At 46.6% G+C, this 15,815-nt stretch overlaps 1 protein-coding gene and 1 long non-coding RNA gene across 6 annotated transcripts in view; one reads left to right on the forward strand and one right to left on the reverse strand.

Annotated features, from left to right (window-relative positions):
• RHBDL3 (rhomboid like 3) overlaps positions 1-14,870 on the reverse strand; it is a 143,735-nt gene extending 128,865 nt beyond the window's left edge. Inside the window, exon 1 of one of the 5 annotated variants that reach the window (XM_083427770.1) lies at positions 14,850-14,870. Coding sequence is in view for 3 of the 5 variants with exons in the window: in XM_083427764.1 (XP_083283890.1) it covers positions 3,286-3,408 (123 nt within the window). In the remaining 2 variants the exon portion in view is untranslated. Of the gene's footprint in view, positions 1-3,285; positions 5,396-14,849 lie in introns of those variants that run through there. The other 4 variants (XM_083427764.1, XM_083427769.1, XM_083427766.1 and 1 more) reach the window with 4 other exon arrangements.
• On the forward strand, positions 4,986-6,263 carry LOC310671766. The gene is made up of 2 exons (XR_014508166.1): positions 4,986-5,056; positions 5,525-6,263. It is a non-coding gene; the product is annotated as an uncharacterized lncRNA (long non-coding RNA).
• Positions 14,871-15,815: the final 945 nt, after the last annotated feature.

Below are 15,815 nucleotides of genomic sequence, written 5' to 3' on the forward strand. Positions count from 1 at the left end.
CTCTTTGGCACTCTTGCCACAAGCTCGCTAAAACACTAACAGAAGATACCAACAAGTTGTGCATTTATTTTATTTAAAAAGTAGGAGTCAGCTACTCACTGGGTTTATGCACGACCACTGTAACACACACACAAACTATCAAGGTAGGGACTGCAAGGACAGATTTCTTTTCTCACAAGGTGTGAGAGTAGAAATTTCACACGTAGGGGTGGAAGGAGGAGAAGGTATCCCAGATTTTCAGGGGTGGAGGACGTTTCTCACATTACTGTTTAGTGCAGTGATGGGGAATCTGTTGCCCTTCAGTTGCTGTTGGACTCTAACACCCATCAGTTCCAAACACAAGTGCTAGAGACGATGTGAGCTGTTGTCCAGCAATATATGGAGGGACACAGGTTGTAGGACCCTGATTCAGGGCTCAAGGGACAAATGGACAGCACAGGAAGTTGTCATACATACTAGTCATGGCCTTCCTGGTGGCAAGTCTAACCTGATGCAATGTGTGTGTGTGTGTGTGTGTGTGTGTGTGTGTGTGTGCCATCATTTCCATTCAGCACAGGATTAGGAAAGATGGAATGGATTCAGATTTCAGTGTCAGATCCGTAGGGGTCACAAAAGATTTGGGGATGGGTGTGTGGGTGTGTGTTTGGCAGTGCATGAGAATTCTCAGAGGACATCTACGCTACTGTCTTAGCTGTGCTGCACCAATGGCTGTTGTAACTTTCCAAACTTTGTAACAGCCACAGCTCTATGTAGTTCTATGAGATAGCTGCAGACCTTTCACAAAGAACAGGCACAACTACAATTCCCAAGGTTTTTAGGAGATGCCACAAGAGTTGCCCTACTTCTGTGAGCGACTCAAACCAGTTATGCAAGTCTGAAACTAAGGCTGAAGTACTGTACTGAACTTGCCAGTGGATAACCCCAATGAACTCAATGGGACGTGCATCTTAGAAAGCAGCTCTGGACTGGCTGCACATTGCAGAGAAAGATAGTGGCGGCCAAGCTGTTCTTTCAGCCATTGCTGATCTCCTCAATGAGGAACTCCTGATACATTTTTGAAAGAACACCTGAAGCAAAGGACTAGTGAAAGGATGGGAAACCTGTAGATCACCAAATGCTGTTGGACTCCCAGCTCCCATCAGGCCCAGCCAGCATGCTCAGTGCTCAAGGATGATGGGACTTGCATCTGGAGGACAACAGGCTCCTCATCCCTGGACTAAATGGTCCTCCGCTGCATTCCAGCCCCTCTAATTCTGCCAGGAAAGTTGCTAGGGAATTAGGAGGTTTCTGCCTGCTAATACCACTAGAAGCATTCTGAATTATGACAAAGGCTCTCCTGTGTGTTATTCAAGCACCAGCAGCTTGAATGTGTGGATTGCTTTTGCACCAGGAAATCTTCAGAAAGGAAACAAATACAATCAAATAATAGGATGAGTTAGAAAACCAACAGGAGGAAATTGCTCTCGGGGAATCGCTCACTGTCACAGGACTATTTGCTTTAAAAGTGCTTAGATAGCAGAATGTGCCATCCCTGAGACCCAAGCGCTCTGGTTGCCATTTAGTGATTAATCTTGCAGCAGTTGTGGGTTAAGAGCAATATAAAGCATCCCTAAATCTTCCGCCAACCGTCAGCTGGAGATGAAGTGGGGGGATGCATTCTCAGGGAAATACTTGGTAACTAATAAGGTTCACTGTTTAAGAATCTTTAGAGATTAAGGCTTACAACTAAGTTAGGCTGCTTAGGAAGGCTGGAGGTTCACATTGAAAGTAGTGAGCACACACTTAATGAAAATGAAAGTACATGTGGTCACATCCCAAACCGGCTGTGGGATTCAACGACTAGGAAGAAGAGTAATTTCTTTGAAATCTCATTGCATTTATTTTCTTATCCCCGAGATGATATTAGTGCCAGTAATAATTTCTGAATGACTGAAGGTTCCACATGTGGGGAGGGATGACAACAAACCAATATGAAAAGCTTGCAGCAAACAGTCAAGCATTGCATGGGAAGAGTGTGAGTGATCCGCTGAGCACACTGCATTTGTTCAAATGTAAGCTAAAGCTCTTGCAGATGACATTGTGCATTAGCACAAATTACCCACCACATGTCCACAGCTACATCTGGCAGGTTGGGGGCACTTATGTACCACTGCATTATTCAGCAGGAAGTCATGATTTGACAGCAGGAGGGAGGCAGTAGTAGCAACTAGGGGGCAGATCTACACCATAGATATAATAAAGCATATTCAATGCATATTTAAAGCACATGACTTCCCCCTAAAGAACCTTGGGAAGTGCAGTTTCTCCTTCACAGAGTTACCATTTCCAACATCCTTAACAAACTACAGTTGCCATAATTTTGGAGGGAAGTCATGTGCTTTAAATATGCACTGAATATGCTTTAAATGATGGTGTGGATCTGCCCTAGAAGTAATCATCCAGCACCAAAGTAAGGGTGAGCAACATGTGGGAGGTTGTTTTTTCATTATCTCTGTGAGATACCTCTGATTATTTTACATCTGTATCAAACCATTCCTCCAAGCAAGTCGGGGAATTAGCCCATTTTATTCTCACACCAACCCTGCAAGGTAGGGCTAGGCTGAGTGTTGGTCACCCGCCCAAGGTTATCCAATGTGCTTTGCAGCAACTGCCTATTGAATCACAGCAGGGTTAATATTCCTTTGCCTTCATGGCACATTTTCATTCGGTTTCTCACCCAGGGCAACAACAGCTCCTGGCAGGAGCTTATCCCGTTTGCAGAGCAGTTTGGGGTGTATCGCCAACTCGTTACCCCTTTCTATGCTGGTGCAAACTAACACACAGCATTTTGCGGAAAGGGGGAAAATGCTTTTAATTTGGTCCAAGAAAAAACTTGCTGTGCTGTCTCCTTTGGGAGGGTATGGAATTAAAACGACACCTATGCATATAGCTATCTCTATAGGAGTACGGATAATCTGCAGAATCACACTGAGCTCACCCACTGGTTCAAAAGCAAAGCTATTCAGGCTCCATCCTATGCACACCTACCTAGAAGTAACCCCCACTCAAGTGAGCCGTGCTTACTCCCGTGTAAACAGGCCCGGGATCTTGCTGCAGAGGGGCTACTTTGGGAACTCCAATGATGGGGGGAAACCTCATTTTCTTCCCACTTTCTCTTCCTAGAAAGAATCAAACTTCCCCGCCCTTTAATTCCGAAGTTTATTTTTAAATAGCTTGATCCGATTAAAGTCAACTGGGAACGGAGGGGGAGGCGGGGAGGGGGGAGAGACATCAAATGAAACTCACGTCCTCCGTAGCCATAGGCAGGACATCCTCGGATTCCAGGACCTCGATCGCTTCTGCTTCCGAGCAGGCGGCCACCGCGGGAGAAGGGTTTGCACGGCTTGGCTCCGGCAACCTGTCTCCCATGCTTGGAAGCAGCCAACTCCCTGGTCGACCCCCACCCCACCCCCGATCTGCCCCCCTCTCTCTGCCCTTCCTCTCAGTCGCTCCTCTTTCGGCGAGGGGGGTGGGGGCTGGAGGAAGAAAAGCAATCTCGGAGGTGTTTGGCAAACTTTCAAAGCCGCCAATGCAGCCTGGCCCCTTCCTCTTCCATGCTGGCTCCTGCAGCCAGAGACCGGGTGGGTGTTGTTGCGTGGGTAGAATTTTTTTTTGCCCCCCTCCTTAAGGGAAAAACCCCTCGAGAGATGAGAGGCGTCCTGTAACCGGCATGCTGGTGCTGATGTAGCTTCGATCCAACTGCACAGGCCAAGGGGAGCCGGACCTTTCGAAACCTTTTAGGCGCGCGCCCTAAACTTGGCCAAACTTTTGCGCCTCCCGCCCTGCTAGTCCACGCGAGGTGAGCGCTCACCCGCGAGCCCTCCCGGTTACTCTTCCTCAGCCCCTTTTGGTCATTGAGCTCCCGCTGCTGCTGCTGCCGCCTTAGTCCCACTAGGAGCCGCGCCACGCCACGCGGGGAGGCGCCTGCCCTTCTTCTGTGGCAGCGTCGCAGACATCGCGCTCATCCCGCGGATGGAGGAGAGGTGCCTCCTCCTCCTGGTCATGGAAGTGGGGGGCTTCCCTGCTGCTGCTGCTTCCTCATGAGGCCGGAGGAAGCCCCCTCCCGGCTTGCAATTCCTGCGGGATTAAAACCATCGAGCGCCAAAAGGTTTCATGCGTGGTGGTGGTTTTTTTTGGGGGGGGCGGGGAGCGATGCTTGCAGGAGCAAGGAAAGTCGCGATCCAGCGGCGGGTCGGTCGAGCTTGCCTGGGATCCCCCCTCGCGTTGCAAGCCCAGATGAGCCTGCAAAAGGGAGGAGAAGAGGGGGAAGCCGGCGCGCCGCAGGGGCCACAACTTCGCGGGAAAGCTCTGCAGCCGAAAGGCGTGGGGAACGCGCCACGACTGCTTTAAGGGCCAGTAGGAACCCGCGTCCACGCGCCCCGGGCCAGCCGCGTCGCCTTGGCGCTTTCCGAAGAGACGGCAAGGGCGCGCGCGGGCGCTGCGAAGAAGAGCGCCTTCTTCTTCTTCCCTTCGGGTGACCTTGCCAAGGGAGGTCGCTTTATAGGGGGCGATTCTCCGGCGTCGCCAAGCCCAGGATCGCAACGGCCCCCCCACCTCCGGCCAGCCGCCAGACCCCCTTCGTGGGACGGTGGCGCAGAAGAAGCGTCGGTGGCCGGCGTCTCCAGGAGCTGGTGGCAGGGACGCCAACTCAGTGGATCCAGCGGCAACTCTGCCTCGAGCGGTGGAGAGGGAGGGAGAGAGAGCAGCGATCGGCTCCTTGCCAGGGCAGAGCAGGGATGACGGTGAGCTTTGCAGCCTAGCTAGAAACTGCGCGCCGAGATGGCTGCGGGTCTAGAAGAGCACGTGGGTCCCCCGCTCAGGCCGGGGGCGGCCTGTTGGGAGCGAGAGCAGCGCCTTCCCCTTCCTAAGGCTGCCTCCAGGAGCGGGCGCTGGGCACTTCGCGCCCGGGATTCCTCCAAGATGCGGACGTGTTGGCTGTGCAAACGGGAGGATTTGCGCCAGGATCAGAGGGATGGGACGGGACGCCGCGCCCTTCCAGGCCCCGAGCCCAGGCTCGGTCTTTCTTTCCCCCACTTCCCTTCCTCCTCTTTTCCACCTTGCGCCAAAGCAGCCGAGCTCGGGGTAGGGGGGGGGGCGGCCCAAAGTGATTTATGACGAGGAAGATCCCGAAGTTCTCCCACGCCGCCGCCGTTTTGGAGTTCTGCACCTGGCGTGGGAGTCGCGCTTGGAGTTTCGAGAAAGGGCGGGATCTTATTTCGCATAGTCCCGCCCCCTTGTTTACATAGGGAGAATGACGCGTTGCGGAGCGCACGTGGTCAATGCGCCAGCAGCGAGGCGTCCCGAGGCGATTATGCCTCTGGCTTATGCGAGGGTTTTCCTATAGAAGGGGCCGGGTGACGCGGGAGGGATTGGGGGTGGGGTGGAAGGTTGCTTGATTTGAGAACAACTGCAGCCGTCTGGCATTCCTGCAGCCCGGCCATTCCACTAATCCTTATCATTCATCTGTATAAATTATTTCATACAGGATTGCCAGCTGACCTGCTCCTGTGCCTTTAGCACCAGCTCGAGATAGGTAAAAGTAAAAGGACCCCTGACCATTAGGTCCAGTCGTGGATGACTCTGGGATTGTGGCGTTCATCTCGCTTTATTGGCTGAGGGAGCCGGCGGCGTACAGCTTCCAGGACATGTGGCCAGCATGACTAAGCCGCTTCTGGCGAACCAGAGCAGCGCACAGAAATGCCGTTTACCTTCCTGCCGGAGCGGTACCTATTTATCTTTGACGTGCTTTCGAACTGCTAGGTTGGCAGGAGCAACGGGACCGAGCAACGGGAGCCGCCGACATTCTGATCAGCAAGTCCTAGGCTCTGTGGTTTAACCCACAGCGCCACCCACGTAGAAGCAGCTAATTGCCTTATACAGTACCAAGTATAGATAGCCCTCTATTGCCTCTACTACACGGACTGGCATAAGAGACCAATGGAACCATTGACTGTTTGAAGCAAACACACAACTTCTTCTAAACTGCCTCCCCATTCTCATGTTTTGATTTAATTACCAAGAGAGCTAGAAACTCGTTCTGTTTATACAACAAAGGACTGTATCCCTGAAGCAGCCGCCCCTTTCTAAGCTAGAAAAAGTTGGTTCTGTTATGACACAGCAAACGTGTTGATGTAGTGTTATAGATTCCGTGTTTGCTTATATAGAGACACATTTCCATCAGTTCCTCTCACTGCTTTTTTTAATAAAAAAACTGGTTGACAGTTTTTTGTTTTTTTAAAAAAAAAATTGAGCTAGTGCGTACAAAGCAGTGCAGCTAGTTTAACTGGAGGTGGAGAGATCAGCAATCTAATTTCTATTCCTTCTCTCTCTCACACACACACTTTTTTATCACTGTTTAGCTGAGCAGAGAAAAACAGATGGCAACCTGCTATTACTAATGATTTTTTAAAAAGTCTCCAACCTTTGTCTTGTCGCTTCATATTATAATTTTCACAGCAACTTCAAAATCCCAACTCACAGTAATTTGCTCCCATTTTGATATCAGCTGTTAAATCCATTTGGCACCTGGATTATAAATTTGAGGGATGCACCGACTGTGCTGAGAATAAAAGCCCTCTGGTTTATGAATTGGCATTAGCACATTGCCAAATTGGGGTGTGTGTTATATCTGTGTATGAACTGAATTGCTTTCTTTCTTCAGTTAGGAATTCTTGATCTAAACCTTCCTTAGTCATATACCGTTGACTAAGGATAAGGATACCATATAATTCCAAAACAATGTTTGACAATCAACTCTCTTTTCTGTGTTTCAAATGGAATTTAAGTTCAAGAACTGTAGTTAGGAAACATTTTTGGTGGCTGTGCAGCTAAGCCTACAGGAACCAGTAGACTCTGGCAAACCATTTGCTCTAAGAATATCTATCTATCTATCTATCTATCTATCTATCTATCTATGCACTGGCAGAATGATCACCTCAGCTCGACATTGAATTCTACCTACAGTGGTACCTCGGGTTACATATGCTTCAGGTTACATACGCTTCAGGTTACAGACTCCACTAACCCAGGAATAGTACCTCGGGTTAAGAACTTTGCTTCAGGATGAGAACAGAAATCATGCTCCGGCGGCGCGGCGGCAGTGGGAAGCCCCATTAGCTAAAGTAACAGCGGAGTCTGTAACCTGAAGCGTACGTAACCTGAAGCATATGTAACCCGAGGTACCACTGTAATTAGAATAGGATACCCTCCACCTGGCACCTTAAAGATAAAAAGTAACTACTCCAAGTAAATTTACCGAGGGAAAGAGCTCCCATAGCATAGACATTGCAAAGGCAACCACTTCAGCCCAGAAGGCAGAGACACAGAAAAAGGCTGTTGGGCAGAATCTGAATTGGTGACCATGTGAAGGAAGATGGTCCTTTGGATAACCTGGGCTTATATCCCCCATTTGGAGCATTGAAGGTCAGCTCCTGTTAGCAATCTGCATCAAAGCAAGTGTTTAATGCACACATACAGTGATCTACCCTGGATGTTACAACAACTGTGGCCTGATCATTTCTTCCCGAGTAAAGCTGGGACACCAGGAAAAAAAACTGTGAAAGGCACCGGGAGCTACAGATGCTACCTGCTTATCTAGCAAGCAGAAGGCTGGATCTAAGAACAGCCCCTCACTATTGCGTTCACGTGAAACACTTTCATTTATGGCATGGGCGGGGAACCTCAGTTAGGAAAAAGCAAAAAAGAGGACACATTTGACGACTTGTACTTTTAGCTATGGATCACTACGACACTCATTTTAAATTACCCCTGCTATATGTAGGCTGTAGAAGCTTGGAGATATTGCTAGTAGCAACGTTCTTAACTTTCAACAACAAAAGAATAATAATACATATTTTGCTTCCTCGCTTGCCACATGAAAGTATTTGGGATGTTCACATTTTTGCGAATGTAAGTGTGCGCACAACAATTTAGTAAACTGTTTTAATTAATGTCCAATCCATTAATGAAAAACGGCATGGGTGGGAGCGTGATGCATCAGAATTTTAAAATTGTTTTAATTTTTTTAAAAATATTGGTTACTGTAAACAAACAACAAAAACAAATAACAACAAAACCCAGGGCATTTTGCCAAATTTTAAAAAATCCACCTGGACAGAAATTTAAATCCTGAAAAAGAGGGCGTGTTCTGGAAAAAGAGGACATATGGCAACTCTATGTGGCCTGGGGACAAAATATGGCCCTCCAAGCTTCTATCTGTCCCTCAGGACTCTTCCCCAGGCCATGCTCCTCCCTGCCCTTACCTCATATCCTCTGAGTATTTTTGCCTGCCTGGGATGTGTCCTTTAACTCGCATAATGCATCTTGCTTGCCTGGATGGAAGATAGAGCAGAGTATGTAAATGTGTGCAGAGACCAGCCTACTGCAGAAAGGTAAAAATTGCATTATTAGCCCCACCCACATTTTTCTCTGGCCCTGCCCACCAACAGCATGTGACCCCCCAGAAGGTTGCTCAGAAAGAATCAAGGCCCTTGGACTAGACACTGTTCCCCACCTTTGATTTATGGCATCTAAGCCAGAGTATCTTCACTTTGTCAGAATCTGTGGTGTTTTTACCAAGCTCAAAAGAGTAACCTGCATATTTCTCATAATCTGATTAAAAAATAATAATAATTCAGCGACACAATATTTCCTTATGTCAACAGATGAATAGAGTAGTACCTTGGTACTCAAATGGCTTGGCTCCCAAACAAATTGGCTCCCAAATGCCGCAAACCCAGAAGTAAGTGTTCTGGTTTGTGAACATTTTTCAGAAGCCAAACGTCCAGTTCAGCTTCTGATTTGAGTGCAGGAAGCTCGTGCAGCCAATTGGAAGCCGTGCCTTGTTTTCAAACTGTTTCGGGAGTCGGACGGACTCCCAGAACGAATTAAGTTTGAGAAACAAGGTACCACTGTACAGTATTATTTAAATAACAAACAAACCATAAATATCTGCTCCTCTACAGTACAAATTCACAGTCAACAGCTCTGATAATTTAAGCAAAGAATCTTGAGAGATGAGTGAGCAAGGGCCTTGCTACTATTAATGTCTAAGGAAAAAAATCACACCATTTTAATTAAAAGGTTTTGCTACAAGCATACAATGAGCTTCTAAGCTTTTGAAAACCTCTTGATTTGTACAGCCCTCGTTTTCTCTCCTTTCACATCCTCCTTGGCAGTTCAGCTTTGTAAAACAATAATTGACAGATACGAGTGGGGCACATTAGACGGTTAACACGTGGGCAGTTCATTTCCATGAACTAACAGAGGGTGCCTTGAAAATACGAGCCAAGTTCTGCCTTAACAACAGTCATTTAAATAGCAACATTTATTATTATTCTGAGAGGACCGTGGATTCCAATCTAATCCCGTAATGCAAAAAAAGGTCAGTTAATGAATATGTAGGGACGAGCCCAAGGGGAGGGGGCCGACCAGCATCTGTCGAGCAAACAGCCTAGCGGAGGTCAGAGTGCTAGATGGCTCCAAAATGAAAACACTGACTAAAGAGGTGCTCAGGTGGGGTCTGTTTGATTTGATTCTGCAGCGTGCTTGCTGCTTATTCCCCTAAGCAATGAGACGTTCCAAGGGGAAGCACCGACTCCCCACTCCCAATATTGTTTTATTTACAAATACTGAAGCAGAGTGGAGACAAACAGAAGGGGTTTCCATGAGGCAGAATATCTCTTTCCCTCTTTGCTTTTCCAAACTTCTAATTATTGTATTAGGGACGCAGGTGGCGCTGTGGGTTAAACCACTGAGCCTAGGACTTGCTGATCAGAAGGTTGGCGGTTCAAATCCCTGCCACGGGGTGAGCTCCCGTTGCTCGGTCCCAGCTCCTGCCAACCTAGCAGTTCGAAAGCACGTCAAAGTGCAAGTAGATAAATAGGTACCACTCCGGCGGGAAGGTAAATGGCGTTTCCGTGTGCTGCTCTGGTTCACCAGAAGTGGCTTAGTCATGCTGGCCACATGACCCAGAAGCTGTACGCTGGCTCCCTCGGCCAATAAAGCGAAATGAGCGCCGCAACTCCAGAGTTGGCCACGACTGGACCTAATGGTCAGGGGTCCCTTTACCCTTACCTTTAATTATTGTATGCTTGGCTTGTTAGTTTGTTTTCTCCCCACCCCACCCTCATACCCCTACCCATTTTTTGTAACTGGAGAGGGATGGGATGCAGTATTCCATTCCTTAGGCTCTGATAAGTATCTAAATAGAATAAAGGGAAAGATGCCCAATATATTTTCTTGCATGGGGCAAAATAACACACCCATCATTTCATGTACTGAAGCCAACCGGACATGCAGTTGTGTCTTAGTTCAACACTGGCAACAGGGCAATGTCTACCACTACACAGCAGGCTATCTTTAAGAAGGTACAGGGAATGCATGAAGTGCCCACGGCTTTGCTCCCCGATACCTCCTTGTTACTCTCCAACCCCACCTGCCTTACTCTGCCTACTGGTAGGGCCGGCCCTGTATCTCCTTAATCATTATTAATGGCCATTAAGCCAGCCATTCCAGCAAACTGTCAAATAAAAGAATGGCAATCTAGCAGGATAACGATAAAAAGTCAGGTTTCAGGATACAGAGCTGTTAAGGGATTATTTACCGAGCTTTCAGGGGAGATGCTCAACACGGGTTAGGAGATACGGCTTTCAAGTTCATTTGGTGGATCCTCTCCGCCTTTACAGCTGGATGATAACTAGTATTTCTACAGATGAGGCTGGCTCCATTGCTGCATTAGTCCGTGCCTGTAGAGTTTCCCTCTGAATAGGTGTGAGAAGCCGCAGCTGCATCACTTTCCATAGCAATAGTACTTTGAAAGCAGGTGTTGGGAAACTTGGGTCGTCCAGATGTTTCTGGACTGCATGTCTCATCAGCCCTAGCAAGTGTGGCCAATGGCCAGGGTTCCCCACGCCTGTTTCAAAGACATGTACAGCAACTCTGGGTTCTAACTGGGGAACCTTTTAACCCCTGTGCATTAGAGCAGGCATAGGCAAACTCGGCCCTCCAGATGTTTGGGGACTACAACTCCCATGATCCCTAGATAACAGGACCAGTGGTCAGGGATGATGGGAATTGTAGGCCAAAACATCTGGAGGGCCGAGTTTGCCTATGCCTGCATTGGGGTGGCAACCAGTCAACACTTATTGTGCATGCCAGGTGACAACACTAGTGGAAAGTGCGCCTGCTGCATATAAATTACTAGGTTTCCCCCGCAATGGATAAGTACATGGGAAACTGCCTTATATCAAGTTGGAACAACTAGTCCATCTAGGTCCATCTGATAGATCCAGGTTCGGTCCCTCAGGTAGAGCTGAGAAAGATCCCTTGACAGCTGCTGCCAGTCAGTGTAGACAGCATTGCGCTAGATGGGCCGATGATCTTACTCAGTGTAAGGCAGCTTCCTATGTTCCTAGATAGACCACAAAGGAGATTTATCATTCATTAGTGTCACCTACCTGTGCTGGGCACCCCCAACTTCCAATGTGTGGGGCTTCCCCACGCCCCTGGCAGTGATCGAGTGATCTGCATGATCTGAAAGACCAATTAGTAACCATAGCTTAATAACAAACATAAAAAAGAACCCTGGCTTCTAATACATGCTGAGCACATGGGCTTTTGATTAAGCTTAACACTGAAAGGCCTATAGCATGAGTTTCAAAGACAAGTTAATAAAAACCTTTTCTTCAATTGCACCACAGGCCCCAGTCTGAGATTAACTCAGACATTTAGGTGAAAAATAAGTAACTCTAGGAAATGAAAACTACTGATGAAATTGCAGTTTTTTATTCTGAAAGTATGGCCCCAAAGAAAGAAGTTTGAGAGCCACTGTTCTAGAGTGTAAATTTGAACTCTGCTAATTAGATACAGTGGTACCTCGGGTTAAGTACTTAATTCGCTCCGGAGGTCTGTACTTAACCTGAAACTGTTCTTAGCCTGAAGCACCACTTTAGCTAATGGGGCCTCCTGCTGCCGCCGGAGCACGATTTCTGTTCTCATCCTGAAGCAAAGTTTTTAACCTGAAGCACTATTTCTGGGTTAGCAGAGTCTGTAACCTGAAGCGTATGTAACCCGAGGTACCACTGTAATCAAATGAGCACTATTATGCTGATTTCTGCATATCAAACCTTCCGTGCAAGAGCAGATCCAGCAGCTCCCCCCCCCCCCCCCGATTTGTTGGCAACCTTTGCGGCTGCCCTGCCTGCTATGTTTTCTAGGCTCTGGAGAATCTGCGAGGCTCTGCTTCTCTTTCTCCACAAATGAAATCCTCAATTCCTCCTCCTCCTCCTGCCCACAAGCAGGGCTCCTCTCCTCTGTTTGCCCCTTTGTTCTCCTTGGAATAGAACCAACAGATTCTTCTTCCCATGTGGTGCCCTGTGCAAAAGTTGTTGACCAGTTCTTCTTCTTTCTTAAAAGCATCTACACAGCTTGCTTCTTGCTCTAAAGGAAACTGGCTTTAAAAAGACAGGCAGCGGCGCAACAGCAGCAGGGGTACCTTTTGGTCCATCCATCCCCGTTCCCCCCGCCTTGAGTGATTCGATGTTCTCCTAGCTCTTAAATAAACCCTCTTCCTTCCCCATGGAGGTCTTCTGCCTCTGAAGACCTTGCTTCAGAAAGACAAAAAAGAGAAAGAGCCATTCTCTTTGATATTTTCCCATAGAGGAGCTTTCTAGATGAGACGAGGAAAGAGGAGGGGGGCTCTGTTTCTCCTCAGCTTTAGGGTAGCCCCAAAACAGCCATATATCCTGTCAGCACCAAGAGTTGGCTCTCAAATGAAGGCGCCAAAGAGCAGTGAGAAAAGCTCATGAGGTTGCTGGTGCGTTTGTGACCTCATGTTTGTGCACACCACACATCTAAAGCAGATGATTCCCCCCCCCCCCAATCTTTTTAATAATCTGGGAACTGTAGTTTCCCCCTCACAGAGTTGCAATGTGCAGAATGCTTAACTAACTACAGTTCCTAGGATTCTTTGGGGGGAGTCATGTGTGTTTAATGTTCTTGAAATGTACGGTGTGGATCTGCCCAACTGCTCCGAAGCCCCATTTATTTGAAACACTGTGTGGATCCTTTTATACAGACAGATGTTCCTGTTTATAAGAACCTAATAATGGCTCCTCTGGTCCACCATTCTGTTTCCACAGTGGCCAACCAGGTGCCTGTCAGAAGCCCACAAGCCCCAATGTCAGCGGTTTAATAAGTGCTGGTTCACATAAATTGTGCCCCCGCACAAACCCTGTCCATTGGCAAAACCCAAAGCCATATGTGCTCCTACAGTGATCACTAGCATGTAGATGACAGCCATAGCAACTCGAGGGGAAGCCATGGAATAGGCAGGGATTTTATTGAAGTGGTGGCGGTCAACTTGCCATTTTTTGTGGTGCACCTGTAAAGTGGTAAAAGAGTATTGGGGGGGGGGGATTCATAATGAATTGGAAAAAAATGTTTAAAAGTACTTTCCCACAAAAAAACAGCCCTTCACCAGCAAATCCCAGGGCAGGTTACAACAACTTAAAATTCAGAATAAAAAACAGGTTATAGTCGCAAGAACGGATTATATTCGTGTCCTGAAAACACACGACTCAGGTGCCAAAAGCCAGGAATAAAGAAGCTTGTCTTCAGCATTTGCCAAAAGCTGTATGTTGAATGCAGGTTTCGAACTGCGAGCGACAGAACAATGAAAGATTATTGCGTTATGACTACGTTTTAAAAGAGGTAAGATGGGGGTGCAGCAAAGGGGGAGGGGATAAGATAAACATTGCAGAAAATGGAATAGGAAGTCAATTCTTTTTTTTTTTTAAATGGAATTTATGTGCAGGGCCGGATTTAGGTTTGATGAGGCCCTAAACTACTGAAGGTAATGGGGCCCTTTATATGTCAGGCTGTCCTTTGTCAACAACAAATTGTCGCTGTTTTTTTGTGTTGCATACTACATGGTAATGAAGCTAAAAGGTATCTAAAGTCATTTGCACATAACAAAACATGTATTTTATCAAAGTAATTGATATAGAAATGAGCAAACCAGTGATATTTTAGGGAGCAGACTAGCAGGCGGGGCCCATGACTTACATCACAGGAGCCTACACAACACCAAACACTTGCTGTATGGAGGTTTTATTTTATTTGTTTTTTTATATTAGATTTTGGAAATGTACATCCAGGTTTTTTCCCCTTAAACTTTTTTTGGGGCCCCCAAGAGAGTGGGGTCCTAAGCTATAGCTTGTTAGGCATATACGTAAATCCGGCAATGTTTATGTGGAACATTTGAGAGAGATGTATAGTGAAAAAGCAGGACATACTTCTGTGGGGAGCGAATTCCACAACCGAGATTGAGGTACTGAGGGAGCACAAAGCTTTTTGTGTGTTTTGTGTGATTGTCACATGGCCAAGCAACATAGCCTGCCCTGAACCCTCTGAGGGGGCCCTGAACACAATATAGAGCCCAAAGGGCCTCAAAGAGGCGGTCAAATAAACCAGGCCTTTCAACTTATGCAGGATGTTTGCCGTAATAAACATTGACAGACTGGCCGGCCTTTCAACACTTGTGTAGGAGAAAGTATTTCAGCAGAAAGACTGGTTTTGGTTTTGCCTTTGGGTTTGGGGTTGTAGGCTTTTTTAATGGCCAGTTTGTTCATATCTCACCTTTCCCACAAGTCCATCTGCCCTCAAAAGCGCTTCACGCACAAAAAACGAAACAAAACTCCAAATGGTACACAAGACATATGATATCGCTGCAACCCAACGCAGAAACATAATAATAAAAAAGCAACAGCTAATTTATCATACGCAAAGGTTTAAGTAAGAATATAGCTTACCGATAGGTCAAAGTATCCCCTTCAGGAGCTCCCTCATGAAGGCTCCTAGGGCTGGAAGGTGGGGCAAGGCCGGTGGAAAAAGCCACCCCTCAACGGCCAGCACAGAGCCTCTCTAATTAATTTATTATTATTATTATTATTATTATTATTATTATTATTAGTACCCCAACCATCCGGCTGGGTTTTCCCAGCCACTCTGGGCAGCTCCCAACAGAATATTAAAAAAACGATAAAACATCTAACATTAAAAACTTTCCTAAACATGTCTACCTTCAGATGTCTTCTAAAAGTTAGATAGTTGTTTATTTCCTTGACATCTGGTAGGAGCTCTGTGATATGACATATAGCACCTGCAAAAACACCCTTTTATTTAGTGATGTAAAACACAAAGGTCCGCCTTTGCCCACCAATGGAAGAATCCAGAAAGCATTCTCGGTAGATCTAAAGAGAAGATTACTACACACAACGAATGCCGTCTTTCCCATAAGAGAGGGATGGCAGACCTTCTAAGTGTCCCTATTTTCCAGAGACAATATTATTATTATTATTATTATTATTCCCCTATTTTCATCAGAGAAATGTTGGAGGGTATAGAGTTATATGACCCCCCAAAGCCAAGCAGAGAAGTAATTACACAACCTTTAGAAGACTTCTGAAGGCAACCCTGTATAGGGTTTTTTAAAAAGGTTGTTTTATTATGTTTTTATATATGTTGGAAGCTGCCCAGAGTGGCTGGGGCAACCCAGTCAGATGGTCGGGGTATAAATAATACTATTATTATTATTATTATTATTATTATTATTATTATTATTATTATTGAATAGGGCACCCCTATATTCGTCAGAGAAATGTAGGATTAGTAGGAATTGGAAACTAGCAAGATCTGGACCATGCCTGCCGCAGCTATTTAAGGTCAAATACATTTTTTTCCTCACCTGCAAATCTAGGATCTAGACACTAAAAATA

The sequence above is a fragment of the Podarcis tiliguerta genome (assembly GCF_965153285.1).
Source record: "Podarcis tiliguerta genome assembly, chromosome: 2".
NCBI lineage: Eukaryota > Metazoa > Chordata > Lepidosauria > Squamata > Lacertidae > Podarcis > Podarcis tiliguerta.